Source organism: Sceloporus undulatus, chromosome 1, assembly GCF_019175285.1.
Source record: "Sceloporus undulatus isolate JIND9_A2432 ecotype Alabama chromosome 1, SceUnd_v1.1, whole genome shotgun sequence".
NCBI lineage: Eukaryota > Metazoa > Chordata > Lepidosauria > Squamata > Phrynosomatidae > Sceloporus > Sceloporus undulatus.
Genome location: NC_056522.1, coordinates 370,035,853 through 370,053,881, shown reverse-complemented (window position 1 = coordinate 370,053,881; position 18,029 = coordinate 370,035,853). Strand labels below are relative to the sequence as shown.

At 40.7% G+C, this 18,029-nt stretch overlaps 1 protein-coding gene and 1 long non-coding RNA gene across 3 annotated transcripts; both read right to left on the bottom strand.

Annotated features, from left to right (window-relative positions):
* Nucleotides 1-2,274: 2,274 nt before the first annotated feature.
* On the bottom strand, nucleotides 2,275-6,186 carry LOC121919830. Its single transcript, XR_006101592.1, has 2 exons — nucleotides 5,779-6,186; nucleotides 2,275-2,520 (listed from the first exon to the last, which is right to left on the bottom strand). It is a non-coding gene; the product is annotated as an uncharacterized LOC121919830 (long non-coding RNA).
* A 911-nt stretch (nucleotides 6,187-7,097) lies between these two features.
* WDR89 (WD repeat domain 89) lies at nucleotides 7,098-14,999 on the bottom strand. 2 transcript variants are annotated; one of them, XM_042446781.1, is made up of 2 exons: nucleotides 14,972-14,999; nucleotides 7,098-9,855 (listed from the first exon to the last, which is right to left on the bottom strand). In XM_042446781.1, the coding sequence occupies exon 2, from the start codon at nucleotides 9,811-9,813 to the stop codon at nucleotides 8,662-8,664; it is 1,152 nt and encodes a 383-aa protein (XP_042302715.1). In that variant the 5' UTR covers nucleotides 9,814-9,855; nucleotides 14,972-14,999; the 3' UTR covers nucleotides 7,098-8,661. The 2 variants fall into 2 exon arrangements, with proteins under 2 accessions (XP_042302715.1, XP_042302714.1); XM_042446780.1 differs by lacking the exon at nucleotides 14,972-14,999 and adding an exon at nucleotides 14,553-14,904.
* Nucleotides 15,000-18,029: the final 3,030 nt, after the last annotated feature.

Genomic DNA, 18,029 nt, shown 5'->3' with positions numbered 1-18,029 from the left:
TAGGATTATTATTATCATGCTTTATTTTATTTATTTTTTAAGGGGAAGGTGCACCGTCCAAGATTCAGAGGCCTGGATCACTGGAAATTTTAAATGTGCTTCCTTCTACTAACAAGGAAAATTCACCAATATTTCGCTGACATTTGTTTGTGATTCTGTACACAAACCTCTGAGGGGACAAAGGTGGCCTAGTCTTGAAAAATAGAAGCTGCATTATACAGTATAAGAAGGTATAAAGCTGGCTAAAATATCCTAAAGGCACCAGATCCTGTCTGATCTTGGAAGCCAAATAGGGTCAGTCCTACTTAATGCTGGGATGGGAGAATGCCAGTGAATAATGTAGGTTACTATTTCAGCGGAAGGACCTCGCAAAGCCACCTCTGAGTATTCCTTGCCTAAGAAAACCCTGTGAAGTAAGGCACATATAAACAAACGTGAAGGTGTCTTGAGTAAAAAGAGCCTAGCTACAACAATCTTGTTTTATCTCTGGGTAAACTGGAAGCCTCTTCCTCCAACAGTTACTTTAGCATTGGTTCAGGCAGATTAAAAGAGCAAAGAATTTAAAGGAAAACCGGTTGTTTCTTCCATAGGCCTGGTTGTTTCCTTAAATCAGAATTATTATGGCCTGAACTGATAAGATATCCTCTTTTGATGAAAGGAGGAAAAGCGCCTTAGGAAAACACCCTTTGTTTAGAAAGGTCTGAGAAGCTTAGACATAAACAAATATTTAGCACAGATAACTGTCGTCTAAGGATGTGTTTCAGTGGGATCAGAGCTTGGAAAATTTACCTCTTTTTGAATAGAGCTCCCCAAATCCCACAGCCACCATGACCACTGGTCATGCTGGTTGAGGGATTATCCTGGGTTATAATCCAGAAAATAACTATTCTGATCTGTTAGTGGGGTCAGCATATCCCTCAAATCCAGGCAAAGTTTGCCTTTTTGTTGTAAATCAGGCCATGAACTTTGCCTTCTTCTAATAATACATGGTTCAGATTTGTTTTATTATTCCCAGATCATGATATAGACATGAAAGCTCTGACAGATTTAGGACAAGAGGCTGAGTATCCAGCTCTCTCCTTGTACAACACTTACAGTTAATGGGTCTTCCACGTGCTTTTCTATAAGCACAGTGGCTTTATAACCACAATCGAGCTTTTGCAATTCACCGCAGGCGTTTTTTAAATAAAATTAATGTTGTTATTCAGTCCTTAGTTTATTTGCATGGCCTCAGTAATCAGTTTGAGTTGCATTTGTATACAGTAGCTCTGAACAAGTAATATTCATTTTCTCTCACCTCTGAGCCATGAGAACTCCAGTGGCTAATCCGTGTTTAGTATCTGTAGGCTGGAGGCTTTATGTATTTTTGCAGTGTGAGATTTATTCACAGACGCACAGGACATGCTATTGAGCTTTTTGCTCCACATCTGATTTCTTGGGGAATCCATAGTCCCATAGCACCTTCTGCAGAGAGTGTGTTGAAGTGTTACTTCCAACACACTCACCCTTTGTCTCATGGCCTATCCTCCAACTGATTTGTCTGGGACAGTTTCAGTTAATCCTCTACTATCGAGTTTGAATCCTTGGGAGAATCCCGTCTTTAAACCCTCCTGCAACTGAATACCACAGGTATCTTTTTATTTCCTCTCAAGCAGAATTGTTCTTCTAGTCTTCAGTTATACACAAGGGCTGAATTCACTCAAGGACTTACCGTTTGTAGGAAACAGACTTGACCAGTTTTGCAACATTCATATTCAGCAAAGAGCTGCTGTTACATTGCCACATAGGAGAGCCAGCAAATGTCTGTTGCCCATTGAGACCAATGTACAACAGGACACTTGCGAAGGAGTGCTGATGCACACCAGTAAAGCCAGCATCCCATTATGCATCTTTGCGATTCTCTAACTGGCTTCCTTAGCACCTCTGCTACATATCTAAGTATATGTGAAGTTATGTAATGTAAACTGTGATAGAGAATTTTAAGGGTTGGGGGCATAGTTCTTTATCACTGATATAGCGTCTTGAATATTTATACAGTTTGTTTTGGTTTTCCAGGTATTGGTACAAGTTTCACATACAGCTGAAACTGGGAAGGAGGATGGGAGGATTAGCATGTGTGCATGTAACATTCCCGAAGTATATCAACAAGTCTTGCAGCATATCCCCATATTGAAACCTCTTCAGAGTCACATTGTTGAAAAGCTGAACAAATGAAAAATATTCAGTGGGGTTTTTTAAAAACTAAAAAGGCTTGTATATGGAAAAGCAAGACTATAAGATTCAATCATGTTTTTATTTATGTTAGTCACAGTTGTGTCAGCTTCTCTCCAAGGAGCTCCAGGTAAAGGCCATGATGTTTCTGCTTCTCACTTTCTCCTCACAACAGCTCTGCGAGGTAGGGCAGCCCAAGAACAGAAGGATAGAGAGACTGACCCAAGGTTGCTTGGTGGGGACTCATACCTAGATCATTCCAAATCCAGATCTATCACTTCAGCTGTGTGTTGACCATGACAATAAATTCTGTAATGAAATGGCAGCTTTATTCATCTTGTTTGGGGGTCTGCCTGATTCACAGAAGCTACTGTCGCAGCTTCAATACTGATTAGAAATCCTCTCCTTCTAGAATATTGCACTTCAGTCTCAAGAGAAGTTCACACTTGTTTGAGGTTTTGTTTGCTTTCCGTATCACCATGTTAAGGTGATATCAAATCAATTGAAGAAGCTCATTACTCCACTGCTGATTAGCAAATCCTGCAACATGGGAGGTATCGGGGCTGTAAGAAGTTAAGATAATCTAGGGAAATAGACTTATCTCCCAGTATAAACATGAAACCTACCTGCCTGATGGTTTAATATCATTATAAGGTCTAGGAAGGTTGAAGAATCTCCACAAGACAATCTTTACATGAAGGAATACGCAATCCAAGCACACCCAACAGATGCCATCCACCCTCCGCTTAAAAAACTCCAAGAGACCCTACCACAGCTCTTACCATCTTCCTAGCATTTAGGTAGAATCCCTTTTCTTGTCATTTGAATTCATAGGTTTGTATTTTAGTTTCTGGAGCAGCAGAAAACAAGTTTGCTCCATGACATCCCTCCAGATATCTGGAGATAGCTCTCATGTCACAACTCAGTCTTTTCTTTTCCAAGCTAAACATACCCAGATCCCCAATTCATCTTCATGTATGGTTTCCAGACCTCTGATCATCTTGGTGTCCCTTCTTTGGACACAGAACCACAGAGTTAGAAAAGACCTCAAAGGCCATCCAATCCAATCTCCTGCCATGAAGGAATACACAGTCTAAGCACCCCCAATGGATGGCCAACCAGCCTGTTTAAAAACCTGTAAAAGAGCCCAGTTTGAGGACTGGTTGGTTTGTAATTAGAATATTGCACTACAACTCCCATATTCACAGAAAACCCAACATCTGGTTTTTGGTATAGCAAGTTGCCGGTAGAAGCATCTTCCTGTAACTTCTCTGGTCTTTGTCGTCTTGATTTTTATTTTTACTCCACCTGATGTTGGACTGGCATTGAGTCCCCTTTGGGGAAGAAAGAACAGAAATCCAAGAAACAAACAATAAAGAAACTGGACTCAACTTGGGTTTGATAGCGAACTCATGCTAAATCTGAAAATAACCTAGCAAATTAATTCTTCCATAAATGGATGACAATACCTTGATCTTAGAGCTGAAAGATTATTCCAGATTTTGTTCTGCCTGTCTGTTGGGTAAGAAGCCCTTGCAAAGCCTTATAGGATGGGCCTTGCTGTGAATGATTTACCACTAGGAAAATTCTGCACAAAGCACAGGGTACTGTAGGCCATAGGCAACTTGCTTCCAACCATATTCTAAGATCACAGGAAGGGAGCATTTCCACAGTAAACAAGGTCAGGTATATGATGACCTGCATCAAGAGGATGGTAGTGTCTAGATTGAAGGAAGTCAAAGTACCACTCCCTTCTGCTTTGGTCAGACCTCACCTGGAATACTGTGTCCAATTCTGGTCAAAAAATCAAAAAGGATGTTGAAAAGCTGGAGTGTGTCCAGAGGAGGAGGATGACCAGAATGGTGAAAGGTCTAGAAACTATTCCCTAGGAGGAGTGACTTGGGGAGCTGGGTATGTTTAGCCAGGAGAAGAGAAGATTAAAAGGTATTTGAAAGGATACCATATTGAAGATGGAGCAAGCTTGTTTTCTCTAACTCCAGAGACCAGGACATGGAGCAATGGGTTCAAGCTATAGGAAAAGACATCCCACCTAAACATTAGGAAGAACGTCCTGATGGCAAGAGCTGTTCAACAGCGGAATATGTTGTTGCCTCGGAGAGGGGTGGTTTTTAATAATAAGCAGAAGCTGGATGGCCATCTGTCGGGAATGCTTTGTGTATTCCTGCATGTCAGAATGGGGTTAGACTGGATGGCCCATGGGGTCTCCTCCAGTTCTAGCATCCTAGGATTTTGTTATTCTAAAATTAGGGAGTTGGTGGCCTATTTACTTCTGAGCCCAATTCAAGTTACTGGAGCAGAGTGGTCCCTGTTGCGATGCAAATAGACTTCAAATTTCCTCGACTTTGAAAAACTCCCTATTGGCATGGCCAGGAGGAGGAGGAGGAGTCCACCTGCAAAAGATATTCTCCCCATCATAACATCTTTACTAAGGACTGAAACAACATGCAGGCATCTAACATCTCCAATTTTTTTATTGTTTTTTTGTCTCCTGTCTAATTTGTAACATCTTGCCTGATGAAAAAGCCCATGGAGTTTTGAAAGCTTGCAACAAGTATATTGTGATTTTGACAGGTCAATAAAGGTATCACGGATGGATTTTTGTTTGTATTTGTTAAATGGCTAACACAGCTACCTCTGAATATTTTCTTTAAAGTTCTAAAATGGCTTGATATACCAGCTTTACTGGTGACTTAAGATCCTCAGAGGAAGTTCTTCTCCAAATATATTGAATATATTCTGTGTCAGCAAGGGAAAGGACCTTCTGATCTGCCGTTCAAGGCATGGAAAGGTTACAAACAAAATGCCTTGGCAAACAAAGATTTTCTGAGCAGAGCTTTCAGTGTTGAGTGCCAGCTCAAAAAAATTACTTGGAGAGTACAGTGTCCAGGATTTTCCAGCCAACATGATCATGCTGCCTGGGGGATTGGGAATTGTAGTTCCCTGCCCAAAATAATTCTTCCAATTTGGCACGAATGGCACCAAGACTGAACTAGCTCAAAAAAAAAAAAAATTGTTTGCCAAAGCATTTTGTTTAGCTGATTCTGTCTTAACTGTTGTTTCCTCTTTGCTTCGTTAGGTTTTTGGAGTAGTTTTTATCTGGATTATGAAGGGTGGTTTTTACAAAGCTTAAATAAATAAATACCAATCTCAAATCCACTTAAGAACTTCATTCATCTGTTGAAAATCAATTTGAACAATTTGCTACAAACCAAATGAGAGATTAGGTTTCACAGAATTTGGAGATAGGGTGAAGAAATGACAGGTGGATGCGGCTTATTTACTCCACCTTGTATCCCTATTTTGATGGGAGTGCCCTTTTTAAAGCAATGTCAAAGAAAAGGGAGAAACAGCTCTCAGGAAATAAAAAGGCAGCAGGGCTGAGCAAATTAAGAAACCTCTTGCTGCTTCTGTTATATTTAACGTGTTTTACAATAACTTATAATAATAGGTTTTACAATGATTTTTAACCTCCATTTATCTGTAATTAAGGAATGTGTATTTCTGCAAGGGAGTGGGTGGAATTAGATGACATTTCTCATTTCTTACCCACGCGGTGACATCTTTGTAGAATGAAGATTTCTGGTTGTATGATGAACTCTGCTAGTGCCATACGCATCGCATACTTGCTTTCGCTGCTTGTCAAGAACACGGTGGTATCAAAGTCCATTACATGCTGGACCAATTGAAACAGCCCCATCTGTTTGACTTGTCAGCTTTTTAAATGGCTACAGGTTTTAGTTCTATTTTTCAATCAAGGTGAATTCTGAATAGAGAAAGGAGAACATCACTAGCATAAAAGGGCCAGATAAAATATCAATCAAACTTTACTTGCTATTTCTTTTTTTAATTGTTAAATGAGTGCTAACATGACATTTACAGTCTGAATGTTCACTGAAATAGACCTATGCTCTAGTGAACCATCAGTGACATGTTGTGAACCTGTGACACCTCCCATCATGCCTAACCTTCCTGCCATGTTGGGTGGGACTGATGGGATTCTGAGTACTGATAGTGAATTTGAGTACTGTCACTTAAATTAAGTTGCTCAGGGACAGCATGGTGTAGTGGTTTGAGTGTTGGACGAGGACACTGGGGGATCAGGATTTGAATCCTGGCTCTGCCATGGAAACCCACTGGGTGACATTAGACAAGTCACATGCTCTAAGCCTCAGAGAATGGCAATGGCAAACCCTATCTGAAGAAGCTTGCCAAGAAAACCCTATGATAGGTTCGCCTTAAGGTCACCATACTTGAAGGCACACAACAACATCAATGCCATTCTGTGGAATGTATTCCAATTACTGCCTATTATGCTGTGGATGACAGCTATGGGCTTTTCAACACTGAAACTCAACTGTGGCCAAAATCCTTGAAAAAGTGTTACCTTCCCTTCTGAGCGACCGGTGTGCATTAATGAATTCCCAAACCATGCAAATGAACACGCAAACAAATGTGAAATGCACAACTATAATGCTTCAATGCGTATCCTTGTGTGCATGCCCAATAACACCACATGTTGCATGTCTAACTCTCCTTCTGCAAGCTTTAACCGAATATGGACACATGCAGCAATCACCAATGCTAGGACATAACTGATGTGAAGTGACAAAAATATCAAAGGGCCCTCAAGTTTTAGACGCTGGAACACAAGCAGGAAGGAGCATTTCTAAGAAAGCTTTAAGGTTTTCAATTTACGTTCAAATTTAGTATCAATTGGTCACACACCCACACCTTATTATTATTATTATTATTATTATTATTATTATTATTTCTCACTAGCCTCTCCCCATGGATCGAGGCAAACAGATAACCAACATCAGTTAAAAGACATCTGTTAATGGGAATTTCTCCATAGAAAACTGGTGGCATTGTGAATGGGATGTACTGTTAGTGGAAAGGTTGGTTGCAAAATCAAAAGTTCTAAAAAACAAGACATTTTGTAAATGACCTAGTTCCCTTTCCTAGACTATGTTAACAACAACACCAAACATCCCAACCCACCAGCTCATCACTTGGGTTTCTGGAAAGACATTATACAAGAGGTTTCATAAAGGAATCGTACTCTAAGACAGTAATAAAAGACCTCTAATTTCTCCTTCTAACTTTTTCTTTGGCCTTTGAAACACAGCTTCTACAGTTTTTGTTGTTGTTGTTGTACTGTTGTTTGTTGGTGGAATCACCAAGTTTGTTCTTATTTAATTCATGAATATTGTCTTGATTGATCTTCTACAATAAAATTACTTTATTAAAAAGAAAGGCCTCAGTTAAAATACACCTCAGTTTAAAATGACAAGTAACACAGTTACATATTAGAAAGATGCACATTTAAAATGACTGGGCTCCTTGAAGACTGGGGACTGTTTGCTCCTCCCCGTGCCTCAGCATTTGCCCCGGGGAGCATATAAGGCGGTAACAAGTGACATCTGTCCCTCACCCAACTCAAGCCTTGCTGAGCTCAACAAACTCAAGATCAATCACAATTTGCTTCCCATCCCTACGCATGCCAGGAGAATAGACATGCCAGGAGGAGAATGTAGGACGAGCGAGGGAGCCCTTTTAACATCTTATCCCCCCTCCAGCCCCGGACCAACTCAGCGTGGGCCATAAAGCCTTGGGCAATACTAAGAATATTATTTTGTTGCTAATTTTTAGTCTTCCCCTTTTTTAGAGTGTTAGATTGTAATCTTTTTAATTGTAATAAGCCTGCTGAAAGAGATTGGTGTTCAGAGATGTTTTCAATTCAGACAGTGTATTCAGCTGTTGAATCTCTTCTGGCAGGTCATTCCACAATCTTGGGGTAGCTGAAGAAAAGGTCCTCTGGCTAACAGTTGCCAACCTAGTGCTGGCTGACTGGAGTCAATGTTCCCCAGAGGATCTGAGTATATACGGTAGATTATATGGGAGGAGGTAATCCTGTAGCTAACCCAGATCCAAACCATGTAGGGCTTTAAAGATAATAACATTTTGTACCTTGTCCAGAATCTAATTGTACCTTGCCTGGAAATTACCAAAAAAGTCTGTAACTCCAGCTGTGTACACACATCTGCCTTGTCAATTTCCACCCCTAGACTTTTGTATATCCAAATGTGCCCTACCCTTTTCTTCTCCAAATTCACATCCATAAGCATGTATGGTAAATAAATGGAAACAGCAGGAAAAATCTGCTGCCCACTGCATTTCAGAGACTAAATAGAACAATCAAATGGACACTAGTCCACAAAAACGTATGCCATAATAAATTCACTGCATCTATAAGGCAGTAAAAGACTGTGTCATTTCTGTTGCAGCCTTCCCCAAGTTGGCATCCTCCGTTATTCCACAACTCCCATCATCCCCAGTCAATGTAATGTGAATTACAAACCACTTGGGGAAGGCTGCTCTCGAAACACTTAGAAATGGATGTCTCTCAGCCCCACTTCTTTATAATGATTATTTTGTCTTGCTTTTGAAGTGTTTTTGGTGAACTCTCACTCGCTGATGAACAGAGGAAGTGATTTTCATCGAAGTCTTCTTTCCAAATGCTTTTCCCACAGCTCCTGGTTTCCACAGCAACAACTGTGCATCCTCTCCACCAGTCAACAAAGAATCATCCGCCATGTTCCAGTAGAAAGAGCGGACAGTAGCAGAGTGTCCACCCTGAATGACCCCCAGAGGATTTAGACCTTTGATACAGGATTCCAGGAGACAGATGTTTCCTGACAACATCCCTCCAACCACAATCAAGTTGTCTGACTTTTCAAGATACAGACCACCAATTAAGTAATCCAGTTTGTTATTTTTTATGCTGACGACTTCCCTGGCATCTGGAATACGCAATAATGTAATTGGCTCCTCAGTATCCAGCTGGGTAAGGTCCCACCAACAAAACCCTTCATCATGGGTCATGCAGTAAATCTGTTGGTAATCTTTTCCAGACCATCCAATAAAATTTATTGACGAATCCGAGTTGCAAGTTGAAATCAATGCATCCTCTTCATTGTCCTTGTTTATATCGAACACGTTCACCAATCCATCGGTTGACCCTGAAACCACAAGGTTTGGTTTGCTGGGATGACAACCTATTTTAGTAATATCATCATTGTGGGATTCTGAATAGACCCCCAAGGGTGCTTTGCTGGAAGAGGCACTATTAGTGCAGCCCCTGGCATCCCAGAATACAATGAATGCATCTTCTTCCACTTTCTCTGTGCCAGCACACAGTATGAGGTCATTACAGCTTATATCAAAACTGATGAAGACATTGGAAGGATAGCCACAAAACAACTGTACAGGCTCTAAAGAACCTGAACGCGTATCCCAGCATTTTACTGTTCCATCACTACTGGCTGAAAACAAGACATCTTTGCATGCATGTGCAAACCGGACACCACTGAGCAATCCTGGATGGTTACTATATTCCCGTAGCAAACTTAATGTCTCTCTGTTGTAAACTCTGATCGATTGATTGGAACAGGAAACAGCCACCAAATGGCTTCCTTCTCCTTTTGAAATATCAATATCCAATAAGTAAGTTGGGTCTTCCGTTAAAGCACTCCGCTTTGCTATTTGGAGCCTGGAAAATTGCTCTCTGATCTTCTCCATAGCAACTGCAAATGAAATCACATCCAGAGGCGGGGGAAAGTTCTGCAATAATAAAATAAGCCAAATTAAGCCAGGTTTGCACTGTTAATGAACTGTGAAACACTTTTCAGCATGCAACAAGTTGGGCAATTCAGATCTTGTTTTTCCTCCCAATTTAACAATTTAGATCTGGGATGACCGATTTCTCTCTGCAATATAAGGGAGCCACCAGCCAGACAATGGCCCAAGCTGTTTGGGAGGATCATACTATCTAGTTCAACCTTCCACAGCAGCCAAATGATTCCTAATGGCATCATGGCAAGCCCAAAACAGCACCTTCGTGCACATGCTCCTCAGCAAGTGCTACATAGCAGTACACTGTCTCCAAAACTGGAATCAGTACAGTGGGTCCTTGGTATCCACTGCAGCTTGGTTCCAGGGCCCTTCCTAGGTACCAAAATCAACTCTTCCAGTCCCATTATGCACAATGGTGTAGTAAAACAGCATCCCTTATATAAAATGGCAAACAGCAAGGTTTGCTTTTTGGATTAAAAAAAATACATTTCAAACCATGAATGTGGATATGGAGGGCTGGCTGTACTTATTTCCCAGCCTTTGCCCAACCTTCTACCATGGGCCCTTGGTATCTGCTGGGGTTTGTTTCCAGGACCCCCATATGGATACCAAAATCTGTAGATGCTCAAGTCCCATTAAATACAGTGGCGTAGTAAAGTGGCATTCCTTATATAAAATGACAAACAGCAAGGTTATTATTCCTATTAAATCTGAATATAACTAGATAATAGATAATACAGCATGCAAAGTACTCTTAGATGTATTTAGGTGAACTTACATTAATGGAAGGATTTGTTTTTGAATAGTATTTCCTGCATCATAAAATAAAGTGATTAAAAAGAAGCAACTGACAGTAGATACTGATCTAACAATTTGAATTCTGGGCCAGACTCCTGTTGTTTTTCACTAGGCAATCCCTTTCAGAGAGAAAATACTAACTTTTCTCATTTACTCATTTAATTTAACTGAGCTAACAGACATGGAAATTCCTTTGGCACATGGGCTGACCAAGGTCAGTACTAATAGCCAAGGGCTTCCATCTTCATGACTGAGCACTCACAAGTTCCCTGACTTGGCACGGAATCTTAAATCTCAAAACTGCCTCAAGAAAGCTAGAGTTCATGGAAAAGAGGGTTCAACGTACATTGACCATTCCACTTTATTATTAACTCAAGTTGCCCACCTAAACATTTGAAAATGAGAGAACCATGCTATTCTTGTTTTGACATTCATTAACACTGAGAAATCCAACACACATAACATCAGATTGTGTTTTTGAAATGCAGTGGGTCCTTGGTATCTCCTGGGTTTGGTTCCAGGATCCCCTATGGATACCAAAATCTGTGGATACTCATGACCCATTAAATACAGTGGCAAAGTAAAACGGCATCCCTTATGTACAATGGCAAAATCAAGGTTTGCTTTTTGGAATGTGTATATTTCTTTAGTATTTTCAAGCCTTGGGTAGTTGAATCTGTGGATTTTTAAAAATCCATGGAAATGGAGGGTCAACTGTACCTTATTCTCATCACACTGTTGGGTACCACCATTTTTTCATCTTCTGTCAGGTATAAGTGCTCAGCCTCCTGTTTTGCTGGCTCAAACATAATCTCCAGAAATACCCGCTCAGACACACAAACACACGCAGCAAGGAAAAGCTTAATTCCCAAGTCACCAATAATCTTCCTAAGCTATCCGCCTCAGTAATATCCTGTGACAAGGAGGTCCTCAGGTTAACTATCTACATCAAAGGGACCCTTCAGATCTTATTTGCACAAAGGTCTCTTTTGCTAAAACAATTAATATTGACATCGAGGGTAGTGCTGGTAGTATTATTATTATTATCATCATTATTATTATTTCTTTTCCACTAAGGAATAAGCAAGGACAATATTCCTTCTGGCAGCACAGCCAAAGAAACTTAAGCTGACTTCAGCCTAACTGGCTTAAATCTGTCCCTTTAGACTGCCCAAGTTATTAGCAACGTAATTACATAAACACTGCCCAGTTCTCAAATACTGTTCAGTAGGCTAAGCTCTCCAAAAGGCAGGGACTGTGGCTTCTGCTGAATTTTCAGAGCATAAGATGAAGATAAGGAAAGGAATACACTCTCCCCACCACTTTTTTTTTTTTTTTTTGGCAAAATTCCAAAATTCAAAGTACAGTGGTACCCCGGGATACGAAAGCACCGCCTTACGAAATTTCCGGGATACGAAAAAATCCCATAGGAAAAAACTGTTCCGGGTTACGTTTTTTTTTTTTCGGCTTACGAAAAAAATTTTTGGTGCTTTTCGGTGCTTTTTCGCACGAAACGTGGCTTTCCAGCGCTAGCGCCTATGGCTTTTTCGGGTTACGAAAAAAATCGGGTTACGAACGCCGCGGCGGAACAAATTAATTTCGTAACCCGAGGCACCACTGTATTCCAAAATCTAAAACTGTCCACATGGGTGGCTGAGATGATGATACCTTTGCTTTCAGATGGTTCAGAGTACACAAACTGTTTCATGCACAAATCTGATAAAAGTAGAGTGAGCCCTTTGTATCCACTGGGGTTTGGTTCGAGGACCTCCCATGGATACCAAAATCCATGGGTACTCAAGTACCATTAAATTTAATGGCTTAGTAAATTAGTGTCCCTGATATAAAATGGCAAAATCAAGATTTGCTTTTGGGAATTTATATATTTTTATATCGATTCTTGAGTGCTTGAATCGATGAGTAAAAAAATTGTGGATGTGGAGGGTTGACTGTATTGTGTATAAAATTACTTTCAGGCTATGTGTATAGCATATATACAAAGCATAAATGAATTTCATGTTTAGACTTGGGTCTCATCTCCAAAGTGTCTCATTGTGTATATGCAAATATTCCAAAATCCCAAAAAATCCAAAACACTTCTGGTCACAAGCACTTCAGGTAAGAGAGACTGAGCCTGAAGTATCTTTTCCAGCCAGGATAGTGTGGTGGTTTGAGCATTGGACTGATGACCCCAGGAGACCAGGATTCGAATCCATGAAAGCTTCCCACCCCCTACTCTAAAGCAAGATTGGTCCCACTCATACGTTTTTAACAAACAACTTAGAAACACACAAAGGGATCTTGTAATACCTTTGACACTAAGTGAGCAAAAGATGCTGTAGCATAACTTTCATTAGCTTATCCTGGGTCCTAGACCGCCACTCAAACTACTATACTATTCTGTCTTGTATCTAACTATATGGTTCAAGATACAATTAGATACAAGCCAGCATGGTGCTGTGGTCTGGCTGGTGATCTAGCACCCAGAATAAGCTTGAACAAGACTTCCAGGATTTCCACGGCTGAGCAGGGACTCCCAGACTCCTTCTCAAACTACTACACTGGGTCTCTCAACTAGAGCCGACCCATTGAATCACTTGGATTTGCCTATATATTAATTCATCATTCAACCATTGACTTAAATTTGTGGATGTGGAGGGTTGACTAAGAAGTGTAGTTGGTTGGAGCACCAAAACAAAGCCACAAATTTTGCCTCATGCACAAAATTATTTTAAAATATTGTATAAAATTACCTCCAGGCTATGTCTATAAGGTATATATGAAAAATAAATAAATTTTGTGTTTAGACTTGGGTTCCATTTCCAAGATATTTCATTATGTACATATTTGCAAACAGAGGTATTCCAACATTGGGGGGGGGGGGGATGCAATATATAGAATACTTCTGGCCCCAAGCATTTCAGATAAGGGACACTAAACTTGCATTTCATGCTTATAAAGGTTTCCAAAGTACATTTGAGAGAGTGTTAAATGTAGAGCCGTTTGACAATGGAACCAGTTGTCTGAAGAGGTGATGGGATCTCTTTTTTTGGGTGTCTTTTAAAAAAAAAGGCTGGACAGGTTTCATGCTGGAGATGTTCTATTTCAGTGGTTCCCAAACTTTGGTCCTTCAGATATTTGGACTTCAGCTACCAAAATTCCTGACTCTTGGACAAGCTGTCTGTGCCTTCTGAGAGCTGAAGTCCAAAACCTCTGGAAGACCAAAGTTTGGGAACCATTGTAATCTAGCTGGATTTCCTGCACTGAACAGTGGGTTGGACTTAGTGGGCTATGGGTCCTTTCCAACTCTATGATTCTATGACATGAAAAGGTATGCTTCAGCCATCAAAAACCTGAAAAACATTGCTCTAATCATTCTGAAAAGCCATCATGGTCATCTTAAATAGGACATTGTGTGTGTTAAACTTGTTTCTGACTAAGGCAAAGCTATCATGGGGTTTTCCTGGCAAGGTTTGCCATTGCCATCCTCTGAGGCTAAGAGAGTGAAACTTGCCCAGGGCAACCCAGTGGGTTTCCATGGCTGAGCTGGAATTTGAACCATGGTCTCCAGATTCATAGTCCAACAATCAAACCATTATACAATGCTGGCACACAGGATAATAATGTGAAATTCTGCTGGGTAGAGACTGTCTACCCTTGTATTTATGCTAAAATGGATTTCCACATGTTCTGTGTCTGTGTGTATATGCCTTCAAGTTGCCTGTCAACATATGGTGACCCCACGAATTGCACAGGATTTTTTTAGGCAAGGAATACTCGGTTCTGCCAGTTCCTTCCTCTGAGCTCTGTTTATATGTCCTTGCCATCAGTGGGCATTGTTTTCCAGCAGAAAGGGCAGCATGCCACACAAGAGGATAATAACCTACCACACTGCATTTTTCCTCAACTGCCACATCTCATTAAATCGCATTAGGGACATGCAGCCAAACATCAGCTGGTGGAAACGGGATGCTGGTTCTCATTAAGAGCAGCCAGCTGAAGGTTAAACAAACAATTGGGGCACAAGGTCCAGGGTGTAGCCTTCGGCTCTTCCTCTCCATAAGAGGACATCACGGCTGTACTTTGACTGGAGAATTTGCTCAGGAAACTGAAGCACAGCTTGGTTACATTTAACAGAAGAAATAAGAATTATTATTATTATAGCAATAGCATTTACATTTCTATACCACTTGTATTTACAATCAAACTGTAAGCCAATTGCCCCCAACAAGCTGGGTATTCCTTTTACCAACCTACATAAGGATGGAAGGCTGAGTCAACCTTGGAGACCTGGGACCGAACTTACAAACTTGTGGCTTCAGTACCAGCATTTCATCATCATCATCATCATCATCATTATCATCGGTATGTTGTGGCTCGTGTGCTGTGCCCACAACACTTGTTGGGACCTATGGAAATGATGCACAGTGTCCACCACGACCACCTGCAGAGTTCATCCACGTCGACAGGACGCAAGAAGAAGGAATCTGTGAAGATGTCTTCAACTAATAATGACTCTTACAAGTCTTCACTCTAAACAAGGGCTTTAATCTTCCTTTGCAGTATTTACAACATAGATATACACAGTGTATTGGACATCCATCTCTAATACACATTATTTACACCAGCCAACAATAACACAACCTCTGAGGCAGCCACATTAACACACAACCATCTCACTGCCTCTCAGTAACAGACACAGCCCACTCTCAGGCACCAACTGTCTCACTCTCCCTCAGTGACAATTGAGAACTGACAGTTGACAGTTGCATCAACATTCCGATGATGAACTGTTTGAATGCTGACACATTAGCTGCCACTGGAGCTCCAAATTATCTGCACAACAGCTCCCCCTAGTGGCCACACCAATGTCATTTCCTGATACAGTATCCCGCTTTTCATCCAAAATTGGGACTCAAATAAATTGGCTTATAGTTTAAAAGCACAGTTCAATTAAAAGCTTACAGAAGTGACTATTAAAATAGAATTAATCAGTTACAATAAGAAATGGTGATCTTCCACATACAACAAAGAGCAGGGAGGTTATCACCAGATGACTCTGAACTCCCACCATGAACATACCTGATCTTGTCTGATTTTGGCACAAAAGCAGGGTAAAATATGGATGGAGAACTACCAAGGAATACCCTGGATCTCCAGGTAGAGCAAGGAAGAAATCCTGCCTTGGAGAGCAATAGCTGGCTGTCAGAGCTAACAAAGCAAGTCTAGATGGACCAAAGACCCTACTCATTGTAAGCAAGTTTTCCATATATCAGCATACCCCAGTTAACAAAGAAGCTCTTTTTACAGTCTTTCTACACCTGTCCATACTCCTTTTTCCTTTTCCTCTGTCTAACTGGATGTTCTTCTAGCAGCATCAGTATTGGGATGATGGTTATAGAGAGTTGGAGATACACAGAGGTCCAGTGCTAAGCAGCAGTATGTCTGCCTTAAACAACACAACAAAGCTTGAGCTGGGAAAGAATGGGATTCTTCTCTAGCTGATCCTACTGGAACTGTGTGTGCCTATCTACAAAAGGCAAATAAAATAGCAGCTGCCTCCAGAATCCCATACTGAGCACATGTGAACAGGAAAATGGAAAGAAAAGGAGAGAAAAGATGCTCTAGTTCAAAAGCACAGATCTGTAAGTCTGACCTCCAAAATGGAAATCATTTTTAAAAAGTGAGGCTGGTGAAAGAGAGAGAAAAAGTATCCTCGGATGTATTTTGGAGTACGTTTTCAAGCGGATGCTAGAAGGTTTGAAATGTTTTTCTCTGCTTATGCAAGCTTACCTGATCTGTTTGTTTTGTAATTTCACATGGACATATTATCAGTTTTGGATAAAAAGTTGTCTGAAACATGTTTAACTATCGTATATATTTGACTACAAGTCAACATCATGTTTAAGTTGAGGGCAGGTTTTGGATCTGTACTTATGGGGTTTGATATGACCCATAGATATGTCAAGGGTAATACATAGAGGCATGTAATAAAGTATCTAAAGGACAAAGCAACAAAGAATTTACAGAATCCCAGCAGGCATAACTCTTTGTTCTCATACTAAAGGCTGGATGGATGAGAAAATAAGAGGTGGGTTAGTGCTTCCAGGACACATTACTCACTTGTCTTCCACCAGGGTATGTTTCCTTTTTTATCTTTTAAATAAGAGTTAAAGTGCAGTACTTACATGGATCCATGGATACGTTGACACCGTTTTGGGGGGTCAATTTTTTCACTAAAATTTCTAGACTTATACATGAGTATATCCAGTGGTTCTCAACCTTCCTAATGGTGTGACCCACAGGTTGAGAACTGCTGCACTGGAGTATTATAGATAATGGTGCGAACCCTGGGTCTTAGGAGACCCCTGTGAATTGGTCGTTCAACCCCCAAAGGGGTCGCAACTCACAGGTTGAGAACTACTGGTATATACAGTACCCTTTTGTGTGTGTGTGTTTTGGTGGTGGTGTAGAAACCTATCCCTATTTCCATGTTACTTCTGCCCCTGGTACCAAATTTTCTGTTTAAAAACTAATGCCCAGGAACACATCTCCTCTGTTAACGGAAGCGTTCCCATGGCACAACGTTAGCCACAAAAAAGGTAATGTCCAGCCATCAATAAGTTTTGTGTGCCCTTGATGCAGCCTGCAAAAACCAACCTTGCCATGACATGTCAGATTGATTGCTGGTACATCTAGGTGTGATCATATTGCGCCAATATTAAAACCACACCACTCCAGTCAGTTTCCAGGCAAGGTACCAAGTGCTGGTTATTGCCTTTAAAACCCTACATGGTTTGGGTCCAGGCTACCTACAGGCTCACCTCCTCCCATATAATCCACTCCATACACTCATGTCCTCTGGCAGACATTTGCTCCAGTCAGCCAGGATTAGACTGGCAACTGTCAGTCAGAGGACATTTTCTTCGTCCACTCCGAAACTATGGAATGAACTGTCGGGAGAGATAGCTAAATATGCTATCTTATTTTTTAAAAAGTATTAAAGACCTATGTTTTCTGGCAGACCTACCCACTCGATTTTAAACTATGAATTTTAAATTAGGATATTTGAATTTATGTTGGGATGATTTTAATATCCATCAGGGCTAGCCTCAAGAAGAAGAGCCCTCCCTCCATGGCAACTGTCATCTTCTGGCCTGGGAGGGAGTGAAATGGCTGGCCTATCTCCATCAGGGCTAGCCTGAAGAAGAAGAGTCTATTTTTATTTTTATGTATTTTATATTTATGTATTTTTATTGCTGTAACCCACCCGGATTCCTTGTGATTGGGCAGGCTATAAATAAATCATTTATTATCATCATCATCATCATCATCATCATCATCATCATCATCATCATCATCAT